Source organism: Seriola dumerili, unplaced genomic scaffold (assembly GCF_002260705.1).
Source record: "Seriola dumerili isolate Sdu_G_001 unplaced genomic scaffold, Sdu_1.0 BDQW01000097.1, whole genome shotgun sequence".
Taxonomy (NCBI): Eukaryota; Metazoa; Chordata; class Actinopteri; order Carangiformes; family Carangidae; genus Seriola; species Seriola dumerili.
The window spans coordinates 879,972-900,184 of record NW_019174352.1 but is presented as its reverse complement, the minus strand read 5'-3'; the positions used below and the strand labels follow the sequence as shown (position 1 = coordinate 900,184).

The 20,213-nt window shown below is 42.3% G+C and overlaps 1 protein-coding gene across 4 annotated transcripts in view; it reads right to left on the bottom strand.

Moving 5' to 3' along the window:
* The window catches only part of LOC111222517 (protein-methionine sulfoxide oxidase mical2b-like), a 71,625-nt gene that overhangs the window by 38,830 nt on the left and 12,582 nt on the right, over positions 1 to 20,213 (bottom strand). For 3 of the 4 annotated variants that reach the window (XM_022746274.1, XM_022746278.1, XM_022746277.1), the window contains exons 2-4: positions 15,329 to 15,726; positions 12,804 to 13,011; positions 11,365 to 11,481 (exon numbers count right to left, since the gene is read on the bottom strand). In XM_022746274.1, coding sequence (XP_022601995.1) covers positions 11,365 to 11,481; positions 12,804 to 13,011; positions 15,329 to 15,592 — 589 coding nt within the window. In that variant the 5' untranslated portion in view covers positions 15,593 to 15,726. The remainder of the gene's footprint in view (positions 1 to 11,364; positions 11,482 to 12,803; positions 13,012 to 15,328; positions 15,727 to 20,213) is intronic. The other variant, XM_022746275.1, reaches the window with a different exon arrangement.

Sequence of the window (20,213 nt, the reverse complement as noted above, 5' to 3'; positions counted from 1 at the left end):
GGACCTGACGGCATAGCTCCACCGTTCACAGGCCCACACCCGCCAGCATCGCACAGCACTAGCACAACACATGGACATACTACTCACACGACGTATCCCAGCACACCACTAACACAACACAGCACCCAGCCACCACACGTACACAGCAACACCAGGCAGGTGAGACTGCACTGTTCTCTCACGTGCGTCTTGCTCACCGCGCGGGGTGCTCGCAATTAAGTTTTGACGAAACTCCAACGTTGACGGTATCATGAATCTCTAACATTCCGCAGAATTCAGAGCTGAACTTTCAGCAGCATCAGCTGGAGCTGACGGGATACCTGGAGTGAACACACCACACAAACACACACATGCACATACTTGATATCCAAAAGTGGACAAAGCAGAGCGACAACTACCTGTACAGCTAAAAAAATAAAATTGTAATGAGGTGAGATTTCCATGTTTTCTCTTTGATTATAAGCAAGTCTAGGTTTATATTATTAATACTGTGAAAGTATCAAACGCGCTCAAGCCCCATAGAGAAATTGCACACAGCCTGTGTTACGAAACTGAGCCTAAAAACAGCCGTCAGGACTTCTGCAACTTTGTGATGTCACAACAAAAGCTGTCACCGTTCTCAGCCATGCCGCAAGTCAGCCCACCTGAACCCACCATCCAACCTTGGCAGGATTGTGGTTTCTCTGAGCACTTACCTGAAATCTCCTATATTCTTTATTCAATCACTCAGAAAACAGTCAGCCAATCAGAGGAGAGGCTTGGAGCCTCCATATCTTCTTATGGATACTTAAACTTCAATAAACCTCCTCGAAAATTGTAAAATATGGAACCTTTAATATATGTATATACGCTCACTGCATAGCACATTAATTCATTAATAAACACATTGGGATCATTTTTAATGCAAAGGTAACATGAGGGCCAAGGATTGCTGAGGCACTAAAATTGAGTTGGGGTCCCGCAGTGGACCAAGTGAATACAACTGATAATGGAAAAACTGTGAAGTTTATGAAACTGGCAAAGAAACTGTAGACTTAACTGGATTGGTCACATCATGGTCAACACACGATCTGCTTAATAAGGTCAGTATTGTCGCCAATTCTGATCCAGTACATCCGATCAGTGTTATCCATACCTGGAGTCGATTGGCATTCCTTGGCGACTGAACTATGATGGTACCATTACCTCTGGTTTTTATTAAGGGGTAAAAACAGTTTTTAAGTTATGATAGTTTATATCTAACTTATGGCTGCAGCGGCACGGCCTGGTGTGATTCAGGTGCTTTCTGGCAGCCGCTGTGGGAGGTAAGATCGTGTTTGCACCTAGATGATTGAATGACGAAGGTCAGCAGTGGCTCATCTTTGAAGAGAAAGATATTAATAACATGACACGGTTACTAAAACTGGAAGAGGAATGAAGATGCCAACGGAAACATCCAAACGCAGGGAGATACGTAACTGAAGTAAAGCAAAGCATGCAGCAAACTAGGCGCACGTGGAAAAACTCCTCTAGCCTGGGTTACAGAGTCACAAGACGTGCGGAAGAGAGAAGAAAGAGTTAAAAGTTCAGCCTAAGTTTCCCGCAGTTCCTGTTTTCTCTTCACTTCATGATAGACTTATTCATACAACAAACACCGTAATGGTGTTTATTAGTGTATTTTATTTCGCGAGCCTAATCATACTAATGCTATGTAGACAGAGATGCAACACTGCCCACTGGTGTGCGTTCGGAGTGCGAGGCCGGCGGCAAGAACATTGCCCGTATAGAACTCTTTGCTCACCGAGGCCCCTGAGGTTCGTGAAGATGGTGAGGAGGCCAGAGGTGGACACGTTGTTCCTAGAAAGTGTTCTCTTCTTGGTCACCACGACCGTTGCAGCGACCAGCAGGGCCAGCTCGATGGGTGTTTGCAGACCACAGGAGACCCCGCAGCCGATGATCGAGCACTGAATGGGGTTAAAGAAGTATGAAGTTCAAATCTCAGTGGTCATCAGTCTAACCGTCTGACTAATTACAAATCATTTTCATTCTCCTATAGTATTCACAATAACATTCAAGAGGGAGTGTAAAGATGAGGACACTGTGTATTCTATACATTAAAATTGTGGAATTGACAGAAACAATAATAAATCAATAGCTCGGAAATTAAAAAGAAAACATGACTCTGCTCTCTATCTGCACATATAAAATAAAAGCAAACTGTAGACTCGTGGTGAGATCGGAGGCACCACAGGAGGATCCTGCGAAGTAAAAACAAAAATAAACTATTCAATCCGGTTTCTCTCTATTTTTTAATGTTCAGGCGAGCAAGCTTTTTCCAAAGATGAAGTCTGATTTGGCTGGTTTTCAGACCCTTTGTATAATTTCCAGTTTCTTCTTTTAACAGATGTAAACTGGTAGTATGTCAGTGGAAAACAGGCTTAGGTGTGACACAGTAGGAAGTTACAGGAGCTGACTATCGATGTTTGTTGCTGGCTTCTGGGACTGAGAGAAGAAACAAGAAAAGAAAAGAAACGGAAAACAGCATCATGATGTGGAAATAAGGTACAAAAGGCTTGATCTGGCAAAGTCTCAGTCCTTCACGTGATTACAGTTCAGACACGTCTAATTTCCCAGTCAGCGTGTGGTTTGCCATTTTTAACAGGTTATGGGGAAAATCGCAGCTGGCAAAGACAATTCATGCAGACAGCCATCTGGGAAAGCGTCAAGTTTAACAGTTTAGGAGAGTTAATGCACATTTTGGGACTATGGAATATTGTGCCAATCGTCCCGACGTAACACAGACAGAATACACAGTAAACCAAAGTTAGAAGACCACATTCCCAAATTGACCATCATTGACTGCCCTAGATTACTTGAAAACCACCAAACAGAGGCACACCACCGCGACAGCATTTTTCTACTTGAATAGAACGTTTTGAACAGAGAAAGAAAAAAATGTTCTGGGATAATAGTTTAAGCTCTGTTATTTTTGGCGCAAAGCTCAGCCCAACCCTATCTGTTGTTATATCTTCTCTCTCTGCGAGTCTCTGGCCCTCTTACCCTCGGACATTCTATCTTTTCCTTCATGTATACGAAGACATTCCAGAGCACAGCTCAACGCTCAGTGTGCTGCTTTTAATTACTTGGACGTGGTCAGAACATAAAACAGATCAGCAACAATCAAAACATGTAATATGTTTACCTTGTTGTCCTGAACTCGCATTACTGTCAACACTCCCTGTAATGCCATATACCGACACCAGCTTGACTACAAAACTGTGAAAGTTTCTCGCTATAAATAGCTTTAAATTCCTTGATTTATATAATTATCTAATTGAGTTGATTCAGCTACTGGTGCTCTAAAAATCCCAGTTAATTTGGCCCTCTCAAAGTTAGAAATTACTTAGGTCTAATTATTATTGCATCAAATTAGCAGAAGTAACTCCGACTTAACGTAATCTATTTTCCAACAAATCACACTGGCTAAGGTCCTAAATTGGGTATTTTGAAACAAATAAGATGCACTTTTGTAAAAAGGCACATGCTGTATTGTTCTACTCAATAGAACAAACACGTTTGGATATAATTGAGCTGCATTCTTGTGGTAATTTAAATCTTTTACTGATCACTATTCTTTTGGGCAGCCGATTTGGAGGTGCTGTTATACATATTACTGTGCAAGTTGTGCTTGGTGCCGTTTGAATAACCAACGCTAGTGGGGCATTTTATTTTGATGTTGAAGGGCTCTATGTTCTGAGTTGAACTGAGGGATTCTTTATAATTGGTAAATGGCTGACACAATTCAAGAAAGTACTGCTTTGGACTTTGGTAGCGTCTTAAAATGTCAGTTGAACGATAAATTATGGTCTACCACAAAAGCCACATGAATATGACACTGTTATGTATCGGTATTAGTTTAAATTCCGGAAATGTAGAAAGGAAACTGCTGACGAGCTGAGGGTGTTAGTGAGGAGCTGGCGGAGAGCGGACTCTTCAAGGCTTGGTAACATCAGTATTTAAAACGACGGCTTACCAGTTAGAGATGTTTAATGGAACAGTACAGAGAAAAGCAGAAAACACAGATTACAAGTTTGCTAGTGCCAGCTGTTCTATCAGTGAAGGATCATTGGTAACAGGAACGTTCAACCGATAGTTTGTGTGCTTTGGCCAATGTCAAGATGATATTTGGTTTGTTTTCGCGATTCATGTATTAACCTATTGTTATCATGATTTGTAGGTTTAAAATAATATTATTCCAACGGCACAAGGGTGCACGAAGAGAGACGAGTCTGATGAGATTGCGAACACCGCTTTTATACAGGCCTGTTGTATTAACGGGCCCAACTGCCATCATTATCAAAGGTAAACAAGCACCTTTTACGCTGCTGTGCTGTGGCTGCCAGCTTTTAATTGGGTTGTAGTTTTGCTCATCGGCTGAACACCATTATCAGAAGCGAGATAACCCCGTAACTACACGGAAACCAGCTTAAGACCACCAAAGCTTTCGCCCTGCTTCGCGCCTTTGCTCTTAGCGCCTGGTGCCCTTCAGCAGGCTTTACATTCTGGCTGTATGACCTTGTGCTTTGTGGGCCTTTTGTCCACGTTTGGTCACATGAGCCTTGCGCTTCCATGTGGCTGATTGCGGGCCTTTTTTCAGTGAGCTGGTAGAAAGTTGCTGTAGCTGCAGAGGATCGCAAGCTCCAGGCTGCCTGCAGTAGGTATGCATCGAAAGGCCTGCAGCGTCCGGCCTTACTAGGTGGACGCCTGACAAAGTGTCTGCAAAGAGGCATGGCTGGCCCTGCGCTTTGTACGTTGTCACATATTCGCGTCCGTCTCAACACATGACTGCTCCTGATGCTCACGCGGGGTCCAAGTCCCGCCCCTAACTATGCGCTCTCTTCTTTCTTGCCTCTCGCTGGTTACTGCCTTCACGAGCGTCAAGTACTGGACTGCCTCCTATGATGTGTGTGCCAAGCGATGCTTGACTGCTTTCTGTTAAAGCAAACTAAAGATGATTTGTAGGAAAACTAGAAAATAAAATCAGTCGCTGTAGCCTGGTGATCAGCTCCTGTAAGCCTGTGAACCTATAATTCAGCGGCAAAATAACATTAATACGTACCATTTTACGTTAGAGATTATACATTAGCATTTTCAGTCTTTTGTGTTATTGTGTTTGTAGTTGCCTAACTTATGGCTTCTCAAACCTGGGATCCAGAGCAGCCGCAATTTGATACGCATCAGATGGATAAGCAGACTGGATTTACATATTTTTTTTTTTTTTTTTGTTTTTTTTTTTCCAGCATAATAAATTTTCTAGGTATACAAAATACATAATTTTTTGTTTGTAAACATGTAGAAGTAAGCGTTTCAGTTTTTTACACAAAATTACCATAGACAACTGTGAACTCTGGCGAGTCATGTCAGAATTTGGACATAAAAATGAAGACTGTTGTCTAAGGATACACTACATACGAACCGTAACGGCACGGGAAAACAAACATGACCGAATGTTGTTATGTGGTCTGGAGAATGGGTTGAGACACTTTAGGCTGCTTCATTATGAATTAAATTCAATAGCAGAACCCACACGGTGTGGGCTGGTTTTTCAAAATTGTCATCACTCACAATATTTATTTAGTACAATGATCAGATGACTTCGTGTGAAAGTAGAATAGGAGTTTGTTGGGCTAGTTGATGAAGCACAGAGACTTATCAAGCCAACTGCAGTTACTCTCAGTTCAACAGTACGTTTTTGGCCATCTTTTGCCAGCTAAGTTGTTCTGTGCTTTTGTTTCGGTGCTCACCGCTCTCACATCCAACCACTCTTCAAAAATTTTCGCAGCAGGAGGCGGCAGTAATGTTTCAGATATAAGGTCTTATTAAAAAAACGAACAGTACGCTAACCATGGTACGCGCAGAGGCCTAGATTGAGCTAGACGGAGAGTTAGGGGGCAAGTAAGGGAGCTGCAAAACGTAGGGCGCAGCATTTAGCAGCTTAAGTGTAGATATGTACTCTTCAGGAGTTTGAGTGAAAACCTGAAAAGCTTATAGGCTTTCTCAGGAGCTTGAATTTGTTCCAAGTTTTGTTCAGAAACATGACTCAAATGAAGGCACTAATATTTGCTTCATTGGGTTCTTGCTGGATTTTTGGTTGCTTTAGGATCTGATTTTGCTAGCATAATTCTAACTTTATAAAGGCAAATATACAGTTGCCAGATTTCAATTGTTCTAATACAGCTTTGCTTTCTGCTCTTTCATATATTTGATGGCTAGTTAATCTTAGCGGATTTGAAGTATTGAATGAAACGGATAAGTATACAATGCTAAAAAATTGGTTCATTTTAGCTTAAAACATTTCATTCTGCCATTATTCTCAGGTTGTGTTACCGCCGCGCGTTTAAAGCTTAAATCCATAAAAAACATCAGGTTCTTTGCTTATTCTCGCTGACGTGGCTTATCACTCGTGCAAAAAGATGTGGACATTACACAGTGTGGTGGTAAAAGAATGGAAATGGTCATAAAGGGGAGGGTTGACATTTCCACATGTAAGGAATATCTGTAGGCTCGCGACTGAAAATAAAACTGCAGAGGTCAAACAAATGTGTGCCGTCATATTAATGCCGAGGAGTGGGAGTCGTCATGTCGCTGCATTCTTATGAGATCACACACGGCGCTGGCATTTGACCAAACGACGTCCCTTTTCGCAGGCCTTACCGGCCACCCCCCCCCCAGCGCACAACAACAACAACAACAACAACAACACACACCTGGCAGGAGTTCACATACAGTCATCAAAATTAAGCTGCAACAACTTTTTTTTTCCTCCATATCAAAGATTTTTTTCTCCTCCGTGCTCCCACTGAATGGCGCTGATGGGATTATGATGAGTGCGCTGCTTGGACGGGTTCAGGCTCTGAGCGGTCATGGGGAGAAGCTCTAAACCTGTGGCTGTACAGGGAACACAGACAAAACACACAAACACAATCACATTCGAAGCAGACTGATTTATACACAGCAGGACTAAAGCAGTACAGCACCCCTTTGTGCCCGCCCGCACCACCGCGTACCCATCAAGCGCACGCATCAATAACCATACAATGGGAAGCTTGGACCCACTAATCCGAGGAGAACATCACTGTCCCTGTTCGTCACGAAGACGTTCCGCTTCATCGCTTGTGTCTCTTTTTTTTGCTCTGATGCTTTATCTTACTTGAGGAGTGCTAAGTAACTCATATCTGATGGAGGATTTAAAGGTTAGACAGTGATTTTACCTCCTACTCAGTATGTCAAAGACGCCATTGTTCTGTATATTTGAGACCAATATGTTCCCTCGCTTGATTTTTGTATTTAGGGAAATAAATCATTAGGGTTAGCATATGCTGTTGTTTAGTATCATCTACCTCTCTCCCCAATATCTGCTGGTCGGTCTCTTTCCAGTGTCAAAGCCAAAGAACGAAGACAACTACGATTACACTATTAATGATAGATATTACTCTGACGCTGAGTATGGTTATTGCATGTTAACAACTGAGTCTCAAAGCTAGAACTTTGAAGCTGAGGTTGTTAATGTGCCCTGTCAAGAAGACGGTCGGCTGAAGCACTTGAAACCGCATACACTGGTTTGGTTTGAAACTTGCTTTTTCAGGACACAGTTGCACAAAAAAAAGAAAAAATGGAACCCTCAGCAAGCGTGTGCATTCCATGTCAAGTGCCGGGCCTGTCACGCTCACTGGCGGAAGGGGTGTTTAATGCTCACCAAATGTAAGTCTTTTCTAAGATATTCACTATGTGAGAAAGTAGGAGGATACTTATCTTTTGCTGAGGCTTTATTTATAAATGTTTTAATTTTCAGCGCGACCTACAGCTACTTTAACTCTTTATTTATATCTTGCAAACTGAAATGCAATTTGGCTTTCATTGTTTAGCAGTTTAATTTAGACAGTTCCGTTGCTAGCATACTCTTTGTGTTTCATCTGACGGTTCAACCACGCTTTCAGTGCCAGATCTAATCTAAAGGACGATTTCACTAGCTTTCACAGCTGCACATGACAACACGTGACAATCACTAACTTAAGTGACACACACTGCAGGCTAGGCGCTATGCTCTGTTCGCCTCAGACTTACAACTTTTAGATCGTCGTTCATCACTCTACCAGTTTCAACTGTCCTTCAAGGCTCAACCCATTCTCTGCTTGATATTGTTCAGCTCGGCCATTACGCTGGAACAGTTACTTCGCCCATGCTTTTGGTTTACTTTTCAGTATTGTATACAAAGAACGGAGTAAATAGTCCAGTGCTTCAGTAATTACACTTGAACTGATTCCAGCCGTTTAGAGGTCTTATGACTTAAAACTTGCAACCCCTATCAGTGCTTCAATACAAGTGACACTTCAGCAGCACGAAAGTGCCATTCAACTTAAAACTGGAAACTGCATCAAACATTTAAATGCAATAGAAATAACATTTTTTTATCTTTTTACAGTTTGTTTTAAGAAGAAATTTTTGAGCGAAAAAAAATTCAACCTCTTCCGAGTCTGCAATATAATGGCTTTAACCGGTTGTATTGACCAAATGGATTCCTTCATATGCCCAAACTCTAGCCCAACAAGCAGGTTCTCAGTTAGTTTTGAAAATTACATACCCAAGTGGTTCCTGGGATAACATCTCTGTGTCGATGTTAAGTGTCAGTATCCCGATCGCTGGAATTCTCTAGCGTTTATTGCTCACTATTACAGTCGATCGCGAATCGATGCTGGAGGAGCTGGATGAAGGATACTGTTTCTCTCTCTCAGCACTCACACTCCACACAAGCCTCACACAACACAAGCCACAATGCAGCACACACACACCATACCACAAACAGACAACTCAGCACCATAGCCCTGCACTAAGCATCGACCAATCCACACCACACACACAACACACACACCCACACCACACACACACACAACACAACAGACACACACACACACACACCACACACACACACATGCGCACACACACAACCGTCGTCCAGAGCACACGACACCCGCCAAGGAGTGAAACTCGATATCAACCTGACAACCTGTGGATGTGTGCGTCATGGCTAAGCAGAAAAGTTGCATGTTGCGTAAGGTCAACAGAGCCCTGGTGGGCTTTTTTTTACTTTTGTGCCAGTCACGACTATCCCATCGCGGCACACATACACACTGCAGCACACATAGATGTTGACACACAGCTACACACACACACACATCGACAACATTATCCCGTTTCCGGCTCACTTGGTAGTGGCCCAATGGGGGGTCTGCAGAATCTCTGCTACTGGCTGGCAGAACAGGCAACTTCTCAATTACTATTAGCCCAACAGACCACACAAGAACTCGGTATAAACCTTTAGACCTTGCAATGCTCATGACCCAATGTAGCCAGAATACAAAATGTCCAAAGCTTGGCTCCGTTGTTTTCTGGACTAACTGCCTTATAAAACAGGAAAAATGGTATAATATTGAGTAAATCATATATGTTTGGTCCCACTGGAGTGTTAACTGCTCACTGAAGTATACCTCTGTTGCCCAGATAATTTAGTCCTTTTCGGACTCTCCGGTCCATGTTACCTAGAAGGCAAATGGAACTATTAGACAAGAAATGATTTGGGAAAAGGGAATTCAAGAATTTGTTTTGGAAATTTACGCTTCCTGATATCACCTCAGAGACCGGACCTTGCACTACTCTAGGTTTGTTAATGGACCCAAGACCCATATGACACGTCTCGTAACCTACGCTGCCCTTGGGGTCAATAGTAAGATGAAGAAAAGTTGCGTTGATCTACACTGGAAGCTAGAAAGTTCCGTGGGAAAGGAATCGGCAACCTTTGAAGCTGTACTGTAAATACGCCATCTGGCAGGGGTACTTCCTGGGAGTTTAGGTAAGGAAGTAGTTAAATTAGGTATCTGTTTCGCAATTTGTTGTACAGTGTGTGTGTTGGTGTGTGTGTGTGTGTGTGTGTGTTGGTGTGTGGTGTGTGTGTGGGTGGGATTCACAAGTGCTCTTTCAAATTTCAGTCTGCATTTCCAGGCCGTAGTTTAAAGCAGGGCTGAGTGGGAGATCAGCAGGACACATGGTAGATACTGGAGCGGAGCTTCAACTGATAAACGTTAGAAGTCTTGCACCATTTAACCATATCAATCGACATTTCATTTCTCTATCTCCGACTCTTCATAATGACAGTTTAAAGTGTTTTCAGTGCCTCTAAGATTAATCGAACAGAACACAACAACCATTTGCAGTGGCAAGACTCTCAGGGCTCATGTCTGATGTTTCATGTCTCTAACGGAAAATCTTTAATACATTTCAATTGTTTACAGTTCAACTGCTTGTAGGCACAGGCTCTTCCCAGCTGACAGTCAGGAACGTTAGTCGTAGAGACGAGACTGGGTAACTGTATTACAGTGCTACATTAAGTGACGCATTTAATGTTACTGCAAGTCATTAACAATGTGCTATTTTTTAGAACAATAACGGGTCTGTACCGCCTTAACAAAATTACGGATTACCACAGGGGTTACCGAGGACGCAGTGAAACAGCCATTGGTAGGCTGGCAAGGTTAAACAGGAAGGAATAATGTTGCCATGGATACCGGTGCTTTTTGTAATATATTTTGTTTACTTTTTGGTAGATTGGCACGATTAAGACGTAATGCTTGAAATAAGCTCATGAGTGACTTAAAAACACTTATAGACATTTGTTTTATGATGCCATTGGAATGTGAAAGTTGTAATGGGAAAATCTGTTTACTTCGGTTTTGGAAGGTTTACCTTAATCTCGGCCTCCATACAGCTGTGAGTCACAATTTCCACATTACTGGCAGCTCCAACAGGCTGACTGGTGTGACAAGTGAAATCAGGGGGACGAACTATCAGCTGACTAACTTATCGTCAGTATTCCATGCGAGGCACTCAGCGTGGGCAACGCTGTCCCTTTCAGCCTCGTGGCAGGTATTTTTTGCGCTTACGCTGCTTTCGCATCACCATTGCTCAACCTTGGCAACCCGCCAGCCGACACCCACTCCCATGCCCCCACACCCACTGCTTCAGCTACAGTTTCAAGAGAACGCGGCCTTGGAATAGTAACGTTTTAACTTATTCACGAATCTGCTTTTCAAGTGAATGGCTTATTTTGTGCTGCTAATTCGATTATATAGTCAAAACAAATGGAGACAAACATTACCTAATTTAGGAAACAGTGGCATAGAAATTATTTACCCTTCTCATCGATCTGCTTGATAAATTAATTGACTCTGAGCAGTCCCCCACCCACACACCCACACACCCACACACCCACACACACACACACCCACACACCCACACACACACACCCACACACACACACACACACAGACTCACTGTCCTCGCTCTGCTCCGCCGGTGGCTCCAATAGTTTGACGAACTCCACGTTGACATGAATCTCAACTCCCAGAATCAGACTGACTTTCAGCAGCATCAGCTGGAGCTGACGGATACCTGGAGTGAACACACACACAAACACACACATGCACATACTTGATATCCAAAAGTGGACAAAGCAGAGCGACAACTACCTGTACAGCTAAAAAAATAAAATTGTATGAGGTGAGATTTCCATGTTTTCTTTGATTATAAAGCAAGTCTAGGTTCTATATTAATACTGTGAAAGTATCAACGCGCTCAGCCCACAGAGAAATGCACACAGCCTGTGTTACGAAACTGAGCCTTAAAACCAGCCGTCAGGACTTCTGCAACTTTGTGATGTCACAACAAAGCTGTCACCGTTCTCAGCCATGCCGCAAGTCCAGCCCACCTGAACCCACCATCCAACCTTGCAGGATTTGGTTTCTCTGAGCACTTACCTGAAATCTCCTATATCTTTATTCAATCACTCAGAAAACAGTCAGCCAATCAGAGGAGAGGCTTGGAGCCTCCATATCTTCTTATGGATACTTAAACTTCAAATAAAACTCCTGAAAATGTAAAATATGGAACCTTTAATATATGTATACCTCACTGCATAGCACATTAATTCATTAATAACACATTGGGATCATTTTTATGCAAAGGTAACATGAGGCCAAGGATTGCTGAGGCACTAAAATTGAGTTGGGGTCCCGCAGTGACCAAGTGAATACAACTGATAATGGAAACTGTGAAGTTTATGAAACTGGCAAAGAAACTGTACTTAACCTGGATTGGTCACATCATGGTCAACACACGATCTGCTTAATAAGGTCAGTATTGTCGCCAATTCTGATCCAGTACATCCGATCAGTGTATCCATACTGGATCGATTGCATCCTGGCACTAACATGATGTACCATTACACTCTGGTTTTATTAAGGGTAAAACACAAGTTTTAAGTTAATATAGTTTATATACACTATGGCTCAGCAGCTGGTGTATTCAGGTGCTTTCTGGCCAGCCGCTGTGGGAGGAAGACGTGTTTGCACCTAGATGATTGATGACAAGTCAGCAGTGCTCATCTTTGAGAGAAGATATTAATACATGACACGGTTACTAAAACTGGAGAGGAAGACGTGCCAACGGAAACATCCCAACAGGGAGATACAGACTGAAGAAACAAACTGCAGCAAACTAGGCCGCTGGAAAAACTCCTCTCACTGGGTTACAGAGTCACAGATGCGGAAGAGAGAAGAAGAGTTAAAAGTTCAGCTTAAGTTTCCCCAGTCTGTTCTCTCACTTCATGATAGACTTATTCATACACAAAACACCGTAATGGTTTTATGTGTATTTTTATTTCCGGTCCCGACATCAACAATGTCCTACTGTGAGAACAGAGATGCAACACTCACTGATGTGGTCGATGGAGCCGGCGCAGAACTTGCCGTAGAACTTCTTGGCTCCGAGGCCCCTGAGGTCGTGAATGGTGAAGGGCCAGAGGTGGAGCACGTTGTTCCTGGAGAAAGTGTCTCTCTTCTCGATCACCACGACCTTGCAGCCCAGCAGGGCCAGCTCGATGGCTGTTCGCAGACCACAGGGACCCCCGCCGATGATCAGGCACTGAATGGGGTTAAAGAAGTAGAAGTTCAAATATCTCAGTGGTCATAGTCTAACCTCTGACTAATTACAAATCATTCATTCTATAAGTATCACAATAACATAAGAGGGAGTGTAAAGATGAGGACACTTGTATTTATACATTAAATGTGAATTGACAGAACAATAATAAATCAATAGCTGGAAATTAAAAAGAAAACATGACTCTCCTCTATCCACAATAAACTAAAATAAAACAAACTGTAGACTGTGGTGAGACGGCACCAGGAGGATCCTGAAGAACAAAAAAAATAAACTATTCAATCCGTTTCTCTCTATTTTAAGTTCAGCAGCAGCTTTCCAAAGATGAAGTCTGATTGCTGGTTTCAGACTTTGTATAATTTCCAGTTTACTCCTTTACAGTGTAAACTGTAGTATGTCAGTGGGAAACAGGTTAGGTGTGACAGTAGGAAGTCTACAGGAGCTGACTATGATGTTTGTTCTGCTTCTGGACTGAGAGAAAAGAAAAGAAAAGAAAAGGAGAAAACACAGCATCAATATGTGGAAAAGGTAAAAGCTTGATCTGGAAAGTCTCAGTCTCAGTGATTACAGTCAACGTCTAATTTCCCAGTCAGCGTGTGGTTTGCCATTTTACAGTTATGGGGAAAATCCACTGGCAAAACAATTAGCACAGCCATCTGGGAAAGGTCAGTTTAACAGTTAGGAGAGTTAATCACTTTTGGGACTATGATTTGTGCCATCGTCCACGTAACAGAACAGAATACACAGTAAACAAAGTTAGAGAAATTCCCAAATTGACCACTCATCTGCCCTAGATACTGAAAACCACCAAACAGAGCACCCACCCGGCGACAGCACTTTTTCTTCAAATAGAAGTTTTGACAGAAAAAGAAAAAATGTCTGGGATAATAGTTTAGCTGTTATTTTTGGCCAAAGCTCAGCCCAACCCATCTGTGTTAATCTTCCCTCTGCGAGTCTCTGGCCTCTTTCCCCTCCGGACATCTTATCTTTTCCTTCAGATACGAAGACATTCCAGCAGCACTACGCTCAGTGTGCTGCTTTTAATTACTTGGACGTGGTCAGACAATAAAACAGATCAGCACATCAAAAACATGAAATATGATTTACTTGTGTCTGAACTCCCATACTGTCAAGCCTCCCTGTAAGCCATATACGACACAGCTTGACTAACAAACTGTGAAAGTTTCTCCTATAAATAGCTTTAATTCCTTGATTTATAAATTATCCTAATTGAGTTGATTCAAGCTATGTGCTCTAAATCCAGTTAATTTGGCCTCTCAAAGTTAGAATTACTTAGGTCTAATTAATTATTTGCATATAATTACAGAAGTAATCCACTTACGTAATCTATTTTCCAAACAAATCCACACTGGCTAAGGTCCTAATTGGGTATTTTGAACAAATAAAGATGCCTTTTGAAAAAGGCACATGCTGTATGTTCTACTCAATAGAACAACACGTTGTGGATAAATGAGCTGATTCTCTGTGGTAATTAAATCTTTACTGATCACTTTCCTGCAGCCGATTGGAGTTGTGTTAAATTACTGCAAGTGCTGCTGGTCCCGTTGAAAACCAACCAGTGGGGGCATTTTATTTTGAAGGTGTTTGAAGGGAATTCAATGTACTCATGACAGAATTAGCAGAACCTTGTTAGAGGTGCTATTCTTTAATAAAATAAAATAAAATTGGTCTACACAACAAGACATGTATATGTTTGGCACAATTTGGTTAGTGGATATTTTTTAAATCTTTCAAGGAAGAAATGTAGAAAAGGAAACTCTGACACTGAGGTGTTAGATGAGGAGCTGCGGAGGACGGACTCTTCAGGCCTGGTAACATCAGTATTTAAAACGACCTTACCTTGGATGTTAATGGAACAGTACAGAGAAAACAGAAAGCACAGATTAAGTTTGCTGTGCCACTTTCTACAGTGAGGATCATTGTTACAGCGTTCACCGATAGTTTGTGCCTTTGCCAATGTCAAGATGATATTTGGTTTGTTTTCCCATTCATGTATTAACCTATTGTTATCATGATTTGTAGGTTTAAAATAATATTAAATTCCACAGGCACAGGGTGACGAAAGGACGATCTGATGAGATTGCAAAACCCTTATCAGGCCTTTATTACGGCACAACTCCATCATTATCAAAAGGTAAACAACACCTTTTACCTTGCTGTGCTGTGCTGCCCAGCTTTAATGGTTGTAGTTGCTCATGGCTGAACACATTATGAACAACCCCCAACTACCGAAAAACAGCTTAAGACCACCAGCTTCCCCTGCTTCCCCTTCTCTTACCCTGGTGCCCTCGCAGGCTTTATTCTGGCTGTAGACCTTGTGCTGTGCCCTTTTGTCCAGTTTGGTCCACAGAGCCTTGACCTTCCATGTGCTGATTGCCGCCTTCAGTGAGCTGTAGAAGTTGCTGTAGTCCAGAGGATCCAGCTCCAGCTGCCTGCAGAGGATGCTGAAGGCCTGCAGCGTCCCCTTACAGGTGGACGCCTGGACAAAGTTCTCAAAGAGCTGGCTGGCCTGCGCTGTACGTTCATCCTCCGTCTCACCCATCTGCTCTGATGCTCACCGGGGTCCAGTCCCCTCCTCTAACTATCGCTCTCTTCTTCTCCTCTCCTGGTTACTCCTTCCACGCCGTCAGTACTGGACTCCTCCTATGATGTGTGTGCCACCATGCTTGACTGCTTCTGAAAGAAACAAAGATGATTTTAGGAAAAGAAATAAAATCAGTCCTGTACCTGGTGATCAGTCCTGTAACCTGTGACTATAATTCAGGCGCAAAATAACATTAATACCTACCATTACGTTAGATCAAGATGCATTTTCAAGTCTTTGTGTTATTGTGTTTGTAGTTCCTAACTATGGCTTCTCAAACCTGGGATCAGAGCACCATTTGATACCGATGGATAAGCAGACTGGATTTACATTTCCAGCATAATAAATTTCTAGTATAAAAATACATTAGTACAGTAGAGTACAGTTCAAGTTTTTACACAATACCATGACAACTGTAACTCTGCGAGTCATCAGAATTATGGGACATAAAAAGGAGACTGTTGTCTAGGATACACTACAACGGAACCGTAACCACGGAAACAAACATCGAGACAGATCTTGTTAATGTTCTGGAGAATGGGTTGAGACACTTTAGGGCTGCTTCATGAATAAATTAATCAGACACGGGTGCTGGTTTTCAAAAGCTACACTCACAATATTTATAGTAACAATGACTCAGATGACTCCGTGTAAAGTGAAAGGAGTTGTTGCTAGTGATGAAGCCACAGAGAATTATCACCAAACTGCAGTTCCTCTCAGTTCAACAGACGTTTTTGCATCTTTTGCAGCTAATTGTTCTGGTTTTGTTTCGGTCTCACCGCTCTCATCAACCTCATTTCCAGCAGGAGCAGGCAGATGTTTCAGAAAAAGGCTCTATTAAAACGCACAGTACGCTACCTACCCAGAGCCAGATGACAGACGGAGAGTTAGCAAGTAGCTGGCAAACGTAACGCAGCATTTAGCAGCTAAAGTGTCAGATATGTCATCTCAGGAGTTGATGAAAACCTGAGCTTAAGGCTTCAGGAGCTTAAATTTGTCAAGTGGTCAGAAACATGACTCCAAATGAACACTAATATTGCTTCATGTCTGCTGGATGTGTGCTTAGGCTATTTGCTAGCATATTAACTTTATAAAGGCAAATATACAGTGCGTCAGTGTCATGTTTACAGCTTGTTCTGCTTTCATATATTTGAGCTAGTTAATTTAATTTGAAGTATAATGAAACGTGATAAGTAAAATGCTAAAAATGTTCATTTAGTTAAACATTTCATTCTGCATTATTCTCAGTTGTTTACCCCTTTAAACTTAAATCATAAAAACATCAGGTCTTTGCTTATTCTCCTGACGTGCGTTATCCTCTGCAAAAAGATGTGGACATTACACAGTGTGGTGGAAAAAATGAGAAATGGTATAAAGGGGAGGTGACATTCCACATGTAAGGAATATCTGTAGCTCGCACTGAAAATAAACTGCAGAGGTCAACATGTTGCCTCATATAGCCAGAAGTGTCATGTCCTGCATTCTGTATGAGACACACCGCTTTGACCACACGTCCCTTCGCAGGCCTACCCCCCCCCCCCAGCCAACAACAACAACAACAACAACAACCCTGCCGAGTTCAAACAGTCATCAATTAAGCTGCACACACTTTTTTTCCTCCATATCAAAGATATTTTCCTCCTCCGGCTCCACTGAATGCCTGATGGGATTATGACTGAGTGCGCTCTTGGACGGGTTCAGCTGAGCGGTCATGGGAGAAGCTCTAAAAACACTGTGGCTGCAGGAACACAGACAAAACACACAAACACAATCACATGCAAGCAGCTGATTTTACACAGCAGACTACATCCCTTGTGCCCCCCCTCCCCCCATAACCCATAACCCATAACACATGGGGAAGCTGACCCACTATCAGGAGAACATCACTTCCCTGTTCCGTCACGAAGACGTTCCTCATCGCTGGTTTCTTTATTTCTCTGATCTTATCTTACTTGAGGAGTCAAGTAACTCATATCTGATGGAGGATTTAAAGGTTAGAAGTGATATACCTCCACTTTCAGTATGTCAAAGACCCATTGTCTGTATATTGAACCATTGTTCCTTGATTTTTTTAAATAAATCATAGGGTTGATTGCTTTTTTCATCACCTCTCTCCCAAATCTGCTGTCGTCTTTCCAGTGTCAAAGCCAAAGAAGAACAACTACGTAAACTATTAATGTAGATTTACTTGACAGTTGAGTATTTGTGCATGTTAACAACTGAGTCTCAAAGCTAGAAACCTTTGAACTGAGGTGTTAATGTGCCCTGTCAGAAGACGGTGGCGAACACTGTTGAAACCGACACTGTTGGTTGAACTTGCTTCTTTCAGGAACAGTTGCACAAAAAAAAAGAAAATGACCCTCAGCAGCGTGTGCATTCCTGCAGTGCCGCCTGTCCGCTCACTGGCGAAGGGTGTTTAAATGCTCACAAATGTAAAGTCTTTCTAGATATTCACACTTGAGAAGTAGAGGATACTTTATCTTTTCTGAGGCTTTATTTAAATGTTTATTTTCAGCGACCTACACTCTTAAACTCTTATTTATATCTTCAACTGAAATGCAATTGCTTTCATTGTTTACAGTTCAATTGACAGTTCCGTTGCTAGCATATCTTGTGTTTCATCTGACGGTTCAACCGCTTTCAGTGCCATCTAATCAAAGGACATTTCAACTGCTTTCACAGCTCACATGACAACACGTGACACTTACACTACTTACAGTGCACACACTTCAGCTAGCCTATCTCTGTTCGCCTCAACTTCAACTCAAACTTTTATCGTTTTCATCACTCACAGTTCAACTGTCTTCAAGGCTCAAACATCAGCTGATAGTTCAGCTGCTTACGCTGACAGTTCGCCTGCTTTGTTTACTTTCAGTATTTATACAAAAACGGAGTAATATCAAGTGCTTTCAGTAATTACACTTGAACTGATTCCAGCCGTTTAGAGTCTTTGACTAAAACTTCAACCCTATCAGTGCTTCAAATACAAGTGACACTTCAGCAGCAGAAAGTGCCTCAACTAAAACTGGAACTGCATCAAACATTTAACATGCAAAGAAATAACATTTTTACTTGTTTACAGTGTTTTAAGAATATTTGAGCACAAAAAATTCAACCTCTTCCAGTCTGCATATAATGCTTTACCTTGTATTGACCAATGGATTCCTTCTATATCCCAAACTCTACCCAACAACAGGTTCTCAAGTTATTTGAAATTAATACCAAGTGGTTCCTGGATAACATCTCTGTCGATGTTAAGTGTCAGATCCCGATCGCTGGAAGTCTCTCAGCGTTATTCTCACTATTACAGTCATGGAATCAGCTGGAGGAGCTGGGAGAAGGATACTGTTTCTCTCTCTCTCACACTCACACACACACACACACACACACACACACACACACACAGTCCAACAGGAGTGAAACTGAATCACCTGACAACCTGTGGATGTGTGCGTCATGGCAAGAGAAAAGTGCATGCTGCGTAAGTACAACACCTGGTGGGTTTTTTACTTTGTGCCAGTCACATATCCCATCGCGCACACATACACACACACACACATACACACATACACACACACACACACACACCACACTTTCCCTTTCGTGTCTTGAGTGGCCCAATGGGGGTCTCAGATCTCTGCTACCTGGCTGCAGACAGCAACTTCTCAATTACTATTAGCCCCAACAGACACACACAAACTCGTATAACCTTTAGACCTTCAATGCTCATCCAAATGTAGCCAGATACAAAATGTCCAAAGCTTGGCTCCTTGTTTTCTGGACAACTGCCTTAAAACAGGAAATGGTAAAATATTGAGTAAATCAATATGTTTGGCCACTGGAGTGTTAACTGCTCACTGAAGTATACCTGTCCCAGATTATTTATCTTTTCGGATCTCGTCCATGTTCCTGAAGCAAATGGAACTATTAGACAAAATGATTTGGAAAAGGGAAATTCAAAGAATTTGTTTGGAAATACCTTCCTGATATCACCTCAGAGACCGGCCGCACTACTTGTGTTTGGTACCAAAGACCCAATATGATACGTCGTAACCCACGCTGCCCCTGTGGGTCAATAGTAAGATGAAGAAAAGTGTGCGTTGATATACACTGAGCTAGAAGTCCGTGGGAAAGATCGCAACCTTTTGAAGCTGTACTGTATATAACCGCATCTGGCAGGGTACTTTCTGGGAGTCTTGGTACAGGAAGTAGTTAATTAGGTATCTGTTTCCAAATTTGTGTACGTGTGTGTGTGTGTGTGTGTGTGTGTGTGTGTGTGTGTGTGTGTTGGGGAGTCACAGTCTCTTCAAATCAGTCTGCATTTCCAGGCGTGTTTGCAGCTGAGTGGGAGATCAGCACGACACATGGAGATACTGAGCGGAGCGTCAACTGAAACGTAGAAGCTTGCACCATTTACAATCAACGACATTTCAATTTCTCTAATCTCCGACTCTTCAAATGACAGTTAAAGTGTTTTCAGCCTCTAGATATCAACAGACACAACAACCATTTGCAGTGCACAGACTTCAGCCATGTCTGATGTTTCATCTCTAACGGAAATCTTAATTACTTTCATTGT